The sequence below is a fragment of the Aptenodytes forsteri genome, unplaced genomic scaffold (genome assembly GCF_000699145.1).
Source record: "Aptenodytes forsteri isolate BGI_AS27 unplaced genomic scaffold, ASM69914v1 Scaffold284, whole genome shotgun sequence".
Lineage (NCBI taxonomy): Eukaryota > Metazoa > Chordata > Aves > Sphenisciformes > Spheniscidae > Aptenodytes > Aptenodytes forsteri.
Window position 1 is genome coordinate 5,465,022 of NW_008794445.1, and position 8,693 is coordinate 5,473,714.

The 8,693-nt window shown below is 42.1% G+C and overlaps 1 protein-coding gene across 1 annotated transcript; it reads right to left on the reverse strand.

Annotated features, from left to right (window-relative positions):
• Positions 1–8,096: 8,096 nt before the first annotated feature.
• Positions 8,097–8,657, reverse strand: LOC103907828 (histone H3). The gene has a single exon (XM_009290067.2). The coding sequence runs from the start codon at positions 8,646–8,648 to the stop codon at positions 8,238–8,240; it is 411 nt and encodes a 136-aa protein (XP_009288342.1). The 5' UTR covers positions 8,649–8,657; the 3' UTR covers positions 8,097–8,237.
• Between the last annotated feature and the right edge of the window lie 36 nt (positions 8,658–8,693).

An 8,693-nucleotide genomic window follows, 5' to 3' on the forward strand; every position in this document is an offset into this window, starting at 1 on the left:
TATATATCTTTATATATATATTACTTTTTCCAAACACAGAAACATAAGGCAGCATGTTTTTTTCTTTAAATCTCTGTTGTTATCTTTTAGATCTTTTTCCATTTCCCTCCTCACCAGACTTAACCTCCTTCAAAACCCTTTAACCTTCTTTTATGAAATTGTGTAAATCTATTGATGGAATCTATTTTATAATTCAGGCAACCACCTGTTTCGGAATTGTGACTACAGCATTCAGGGAAGCGTCACAGCCCATTATTTTTTTTTTTCCTTGATAGGAAGCCCTCTTGGCTTTTCTGCTTAGTCACTTTATAAACCCCACCAGTCAGCTTTCTATTTGATTCCTACATTTAAACTAGAGTCTTGTACAATTAAGTGATAGATCCATTAGCATGTGTGTGTCAGCCTCCAGTCAGATAAGCCTCTTACATTTACAAAGCAAAAGCAATTAGCAACTCCAAAACCCAAATCAGAATGTTAAGTAAAGACAGCCATAGGATTGATGGATAAATGAAACAGTTATGGAAAGATATCTCAAGGAGGAGAAAGGGTACAATACTGTCCCTTTTGCAACAGCAAGCACCTGGAAGAGCCTCATGGAGGCTCTCAGGGAAGCTCTGGGAGCTCTGCTTTACATTTCTGGGGGACATGGGCGAGGGTGACTGTGCTATATACTACAGTAGTGGAGTTCTGCATCTGTACTGGGACAGCGTGGTGAATTAGTAGGAATTTTAAACTGTACTTTTAATTAAATAGCTGATAAATAGTAACTCTTAAATGTTTTTTCTAATGTGTTAAAAAAAAAACCCTAACAAAAACTAAACCAAACGCCCCCAAAACTCTTGAGTATACAAAGTATCAGTATTTGGAAGTGTTCTTAAAATACAATTATACAAGTTTTCATAAAATACAATGTACACAAGTGTTCATAAATTACAAAGTATTTTGAAATACTTCTAATGTTTTCTTAGTGCCATTCATTCCAGGGCCATCCAGCCGGACAAATTTTATAGGGATAAGTTAAGGAATTTCTATTTGGGCTAAGTCTAAAGATCCCAGAAGTTACAGATATCTGAAAATGTATAACAACTGCATGTACACATGCACACACATACACACACACACCCCAATTGCCATTCAGTCCTCATAGCATGTAATCAGTATTGACTACTTCACATTAAACTGGCTGTTCATTTTATTTCTGTGTAGACTGCACTTCTGCTGCTGCAAGGTGAACTCAAACTCTGCTCACACCTGCCTAAACAACCAGTGAAACAGCAAGAACTGGCCTGACAACGCTGCTGACTCTGTTATAATTTTCAGGCATTGGATGCAGAGGTGGGATGACACGTTCCGTCAGGTGAAACTTCTGTGTTATATTGGCCTAGACTGAGATTAGCAAAGTAGTCTGAGAGTGCCAAACGTTGGCATCCCCTACATTTTCTTTGGTGTCTGTATAGTTACCTCTCTTAGACTTTTAAAGTCATCTCTCCTGGAAGTGGACTAATCCATATCTATGTAAATGAGCTTCCTTTTTTTTTTTCCTGGACATGTTCCTTTTCCCTAAAAACAAAACAAACCAAACAAACAAAAAAATCTGTTGGGTGACCCTGCTTGGGAGAACTGATGGGAAGATCAACACTGGCACAACTAAGAAAAATAACATTCCATTTCAACAACAAAATCTGTTCCTGCTTGGGAGAACTGATGGGAAGATCAACACTGGCACAACTAAGAAAAAAGAAAATCCCTACACAACCCCCCCCAGACGTGGGGGGGGGGGGGGGGGGGGGGGGGGGGGGGGGAATGTTTTATTTCACTATAAAACTAACCTGAATTGTAGCTAGCATGGTTCTTGGCTTAGATGTCCTTTAATCTCAGCATGACAGTGAGTTTGACAATGAGCTGGTTGACTGCAGCAAAGCATACAGAAATTCTAAAATACTACTTATCATTGCATTGGTACGGTGGGGATCTTACCTGTTTTTCATGGGCTATCAGTAGTCTGAATTAATTCTGAAAATGTTCAGAGCTCAGCTCATTAAATTGGCATCTGAAATGCATGGAAAGTTTTGCATTTGACTTTTGGCTGTTCCTGAAAGGCTGTGTCACAGAAACCATCCTTCTTCCCTTTGCCGTCATGCTTCTTACACCATGCATCCACACGTACACATTACAACATTGGCATACTGTGCTAAAAATCCATGGGACCACACTGAACACTTACTTAAAACTATCTCATGTCCTCTGGAAAAATTTCCTCCATCTTAATGGCCTCACAAATTGAAGCTATTACAGGGCAGCATTTTGTGTAGCTTTACTGGTCCATCCCTGCTGGATCAGAGTGGTGTGCTTAGGATAACACACAAAAAATGGAGGTGCAGAGAGAAGGGGGATGCTCATATCTCAGACATTCATGATATGGGGCAGGTATGCAAGGAAATGTTGGAAGATCTTCAGAGATGTGTAACAATTGGTCCAGATAAAGGGCAAATAGCAGTGAAAAGGATACACAGCAGATTTGAGCAACTTTAATATCTTAAATTACATATTTAATTTCCACATGTGCATCAGTGGCTTCAGAACAGAAGACACAGCCCAGTATAGTACAGTCTTTGACCATGAAGATGGGGTGATCAAGCCCAGTAACATATTTTCTTTAGCATCTCCCCAGTCCTGTGCTGGCAACTTGTCACAGAGCTTGGGGGTAAAAAAACCTGCAAGACAGGGAATCAGTTCTGGAACTGAAGCCGTACACTACCACTGCCTGAAAGCTGGATAATACAAATAGTTCCTTCTCTATGATTAACTATTAACTGATGTTAAGAAAAAGGAGAGGAAGAAAAGAAGGAAAACAAAAAAAACCCCACACCACCTAAATACTGATGTGCTGCAGCAAAGCTCAGTGCAAGAACATACAAGGAAGGGAAGGCATTTTTATTTTAAAGCAAAAGTGATTTCACTCTGCATCCTAAAACACACATACATGCAAAACACCAGGTAAGTTTCCAAGTGGGCAGGCCAGTATTGCTTGCAGGGACAGGCAGGACAAGGAATGCTTGCTGTGACCCCTCAGCAGGTTTCCAGGGAGGGGGAAACCTGGTTTCCAGGGAGGAGGCTACAACGTGCTCATCTAAACTGTACAAGAGGCCATTCAAAGAAGTTAACAGCAATTCTATTCTTCTGCGTCTCCAACCTCTACCACTTCTGTGACCATTAGAATTTACTCACCAACTGTTGTCTCCCTAGCTGAATGCCTTATTTGTGCAGGACTGATCGTTATCTTCCTCTCAACTTCTCTCCATTGCTCTAGTTTATACTGTCCCCTGTTTTATGCTGTGCTTTGTTTTCGCAGCCTGGGTGTCCCACACAAGCTGCAGGTAGATATTTCAGGATCTTGATTACCTACTATCTAGGTGTAATTGACACCCTCCATACTTACAAGTATTCTGCTCTTATTTCTGGTGCTTGTATATACTACCTATTTCCAGAGTTCTGGGAATATGTATGGTTTGTTTGGGGTTTTGTTGTTTTTTAGGGTTGGGTTTTTTTCCACATTTCTGGACAAATGTGAATTTTTTCACATCTCACTGTTTCAGTTACTAATGTTGTATGAGTACTCACTGGAGTGGTAAAGGCCACCACTCTTTTCTGAGAGAGGTTAAAGCTTCAGAGTTTAGCAGCTACAGAAGAGTGAAGCATTCACCAAAAATCAGGAAGACATCCTTTTTAATACTGCTGCACACTGCAGCTCTCTACTGTCACCTAGGACATTAGGACACTGCTACAGTGGGAGGTGAGAGTTTTCACGTTGCAGACTGCAACCTGGATGCTTAGGGACTTTCCCACAGTGCTGTTCTATAAGCAATAACTGTCCGTGGATAAGAGATATTAAAGAGGCTAGGAATGTCTCATCTCCTGGACTTTCACATTACAAAAAACTTTATGTGCTGGCAAGCAGTACCTGCTACAGTTCTTTGTGGTCTATACCATGCTATATTTTCCTAACTTTTTAAAAGGCATGGAAATGCTTGTTGGACCCTGTGTTAGAACTTCTAGGGCAACGCATCTTTTACAATATACAGAACACTAACACCATTTTATAGTTAGAAGAGTTTGCCTTTCAAAGCCAAGGTATCAAATTGAGGTTACAGTTTTCAACGACCAGCTGGTTTTATCAAATTTGGTTTTGGTTTGCATTGTTTTATATATTATGTTCCTTGAGTAGGTTGCCTTTTTGTTATTAGTCATTTTTACTTCAGTAACAGCTTTGCCAAGAATAGAGCTTCCCATTTGAATATCACTTCATAGTAGCTGACAAACAGTACTTCCTAAAGCTCACCTATATATGATATGAACTCTGTAAATGTTCATACTGTTGCAACAGTGATGTTTGTACACTTACAGCCTGAAAGACGCTTATACCCAGATGAAGATACAACATGACTTGAAAGTGGGAGAGAAGAAAGGATGCAGCAAGGCAGTACTACCCAGGCTGGTAGGAGAGCTGAGGCTGGCTGAGCTCAGACTTCACTGTTTGTGACTACTGAAGACTGTAATCAACAGGTGATTCACTTGTGAGGCAGCACTGAAGAGGGATTTGCAAGTGAGAAGAATGTGATAGGATGTTTAGGATTTACCTTTACATACTGGCTTGCATGGAAGCCACCATATCACGTTTACAAAGTTTTTACATTGCAATAGTTAATTCAAATGAAAGCCTCACCTGTTGGTTTTTTTTTTTATATGGATATACCTGTTCAGAAACTAATAAGTGTCAAGTAGGGCCGATTCAAATTTTTTTGTTCTAGAAAGATGCTTTCATCAGACCTTCTGTTATATGTTTCTCATGAAAGGAAGTATTTCACTAGAACCTCGGTAGTTAGGCTCTATCTTACCCCTTGGACTGATAGGAAGTACATTCTTTCAAGCAGTGATTTGAGCCAAATTGTACAAACAGTGCCAGATCACTCATGGAGGACGGCTAAACAGCCAGAAACAATCTTAGCCAAAAATATCTCACTGAGCATCTAAAGTCACCTGCAAAAGCACCTTACGTGATTGCCAACAGCCACACAGGGCTAAGCACCAGCAGTTTGCAAACCAGCCCTCAGCTAGTCAGCACACTGGTCTTGCGCACAGCCGGCTCCTACCTGGCAGCATTCATTAGCTCAGGCTCTCCTGCAAAAAGCACAGAAATGCTGCTGGACCTTGCTGGTAGCAGAGGAGCCTCCACACTTTTACTCCCACTTTGAGTTAGGAAATCTTGCACTAAGTCACTTGTGTGTGTCTTAGACTAAAGAAATGTTACATCTAATAAACTGTCTATGGCAAATTCAGTTTTATTTCTCATTCGTGGTGGGTTTGGGTTTTTTGTTTTAGCAAATACCTTCCAGGATCTATTCTGTAGACGACTTCACTGATGCTCAGGTTTTCTCTGAATTTTATAGCAACTGCAAGATCTCTATCAATTCCTTAAGTAATTTATCTTTGCTCAAAACCCCCAACTTAATTAAATATTCTTGATATCAGCTCTTATTCATACCTTATGAAAGGATTTTTTTTCCCCCGACCTACATCTGATTTAGGATTTTTGTTGCTGCTCTTTTGTAGTTAAGTGATTCAACACCGTATGCAAACTGATAGAGTTCCAGATAGGATTTATCGCTTGTATAAGGAGGGAAGAGAAAGCCCACTATATAAGCTATAATCAATCTACCACTGTTCCCTGTATCACTACTACAACCATCTGCAGCTGTTACAGACTTCAAAATCCACACAGGAAATTCTTCCTAATCGCTAGCCTGATCCACTAGGACAAGCTATGGTAGGTTATTATTAGTGTCCTTTCATAATGTATTTTACCCCAAAACTACTTCAGACTTAGGCATTATAATTTAGGGTTCATATAAGCTCACCCTTCCCGCAAAAGCCCTTACATGTCTGTTTCCTTCTCAGCTGATGGAGTGTTAGTGCTTTTTATGATTCAAGCACGCAACTCTCAGAATTCCGAGTCCAAGTAATACTACATTTATTAAAACAGGCCAAGGTCTTCAAAAGAGTAGAAGAAAAATTATAGAGATTAAGACCAATAAAAACTGTTTCCCTTTCTCATTCCTCAAAAATAATTTATTTCTTGAACATGCAAAAAAGCATCATTTTTAACCCAAACTTCTGCTGAAATTCTGACCTGTGACTTATATAAGATATTAAACATCCACTTTCTGAAGTATTAAAACCAGCTATTTCACTTAATTATTAATAATTTTATTATAAACATATATAAACATAAATAAATAGATCTCTCGATATCACACAGTAACAGGAAATGAGTTTGCTTTCACCAAGAGTCATTTCTGCAATCACACTGATAGTCATCTACTGAAAAAAATCTGTTCTGAAAAACACAAATCCTATGTCAATGAACAAACGGGGGGGGAATAAGTCACATAGGATATCTTAATTCCCAAAATACTATTCCCGATACCTTCCCCCCCTCCCTTTTCCCCCTCCGAGGTTAAGTAACAGAAAATGGCTGAAAGTAAGAAAAACAAGGGAAAGAAAATGGTGTGTCGAGGCACTTGATTGGTCAGATTTTGCTGCAGAGTCCAAGTTCCTGACACAGAGAAAGGAACATTTCCCTAAGATGAAGCATATCAGCAATTAACAGAGAAGCAAGAGTCTTGCAGTTTTAGGCTTTCCAAAAGAAATATTTCCTCTAAGCAATTCTCCCTGACTCCTTTTTTCTAAGTTTAAATGAAAGCTGTATTCAACTCAGTCCAACCGCTTCTTAAAGGCACAGCTACTGATTTGTAGCACTGAAAAACCAAAGACTTTATTTCCAATATTTCAATGGAACAGCAAGCTCCCCAAATTACATAAAACGGCCTGCAGCATATACAAAAAAACTGAAAGGCGACGGAAAGTCAGAGATAGTTTTGGAAATCTACATCTTTCAGGCGCTAACTACAGGTCTATTAAATAGGAGGGCAAGGCGCTGTGCAGCTGAACTCTCAGTCAGGGAGAAAACCCGTTTTCCAGGTAGGTTAACAAAAGTCACCGAATGTGACGGATAGGGAAGAGCCTCCGCTTAACAATAATTCTGATCTCGATGTTAAGTTTTTAATCGCTAATACTCCTTGGAAAACACTTCCCCTGTGCTCAGTTCAGCAAATATTTCCGGGACCCTAAACACCGATAAAGAAAACTTATCCAAATGGGCGTCTCTAATCATTCAGACGGGATACCCAGAACCATCGAGGACGCCGCGAGTGTGTCCCAGAGAAGACACCCGCAGAAAGCACACCTCTTTGAAAGCGGGAGTCGCAGAAGTTACCCTTGCCACCGCCCTACCCGCGGCTCTCTCTGGAAACACAACATTTATCATCTCGGGAATAAACTAGAAGCGCTTGAGAAAGGCTGAAGATGCCCGGGGGACGTCGCTCACGACAGGGACAATCAGACCACGAGTGATAAAGCACTGAGAAAACTACCGACGGAGCGCCTTTCCTGGAAGGGCGGGAAAGGATTCTTGCGCCTTCAGAAGCACACACACCCCACACACACCCCCCTCCCCCCCCAAAAAAAAAGGATCTGGAAAGGAAAACAATTTTCCTGTTGGGACAATAAACCGTAATGATGTTACTATAAGAACGTTAAGTAAACGCAGCACAACAAGAGGCGTTTACAATATACTTACCTCTGAATCCACCTTCTCTAATCGAGAAAGCGGAGTTCTGTAAAGAGTCACCTTTACGAATTCAACGAGTTTGTACGAATGCTTTTAAGACACACAGCCAAACAGAAAAAAAGTGTACATACACAAGTCTTTTAGAGCTGGATCTTCCTTCTCCTTCAGAAGGGGAAAGCCCAAGATTACGAGTTTTTCCTTAACACCTAAACAGCAAGTTCTCTGAAAAAACGTATAAACAATTTTTCACCCTAAACGGATTTTTGTCCTAGCACGACCACCTCAGCAAGAGTTTACCACACCGTGCTGTTTTGCTACGGTCAGGATCCTTTTCAACCCCGTCGAAACATGACTCAACACATTTTGTTTGGTACTTACTTTAAGAGATACAGGTTCTTGGTCGCTGTAAAGCTACCCGAAAAGCACAGGGAAGCATCGCTTCCTAACCTACACAGAACCAAGAGTTTACAGCTCTCTTCAGTGGCCATGTGGCGGCTCTTAAAAGAGCCTTTGGGTTTTCGATAGTCTGAAAGATCCGTTTGCTAGAAGCTTAAGCGCGCTCGCCGCGGATGCGGCGGGCCAGCTGGATGTCCTTGGGCATGATGGTGACGCGCTTGGCGTGGATGGCGCAGAGGTTGGTGTCCTCGAAGAGCCCCACCAGGTAGGCCTCGCTCGCCTCCTGCAGCGCCATCACGGCCGAGCTCTGGAAGCGCAGGTCGGTCTTGAAGTCCTGCGCGATCTCGCGCACCAGGCGCTGGAAGGGCAGCTTGCGGATCAGCAGCTCCGTCGACTTCTGGTAGCGCCGGATCTCGCGCAGCGCCACCGTGCCGGGCCGGTAGCGGTGCGGCTTCTTCACGCCGCCCGTGGCCGGCGCGCTCTTGCGGGCCGCCTTGGTGGCCAGCTGCTTGCGGGGCGCCTTCCCGCCCGTCGACTTACGCGCCGTCTGCTTCGTGCGCGCCATGGCTCTGAGGGAAGAGGGCTGCCTCTCGGTACCGGCGCCGTGGAA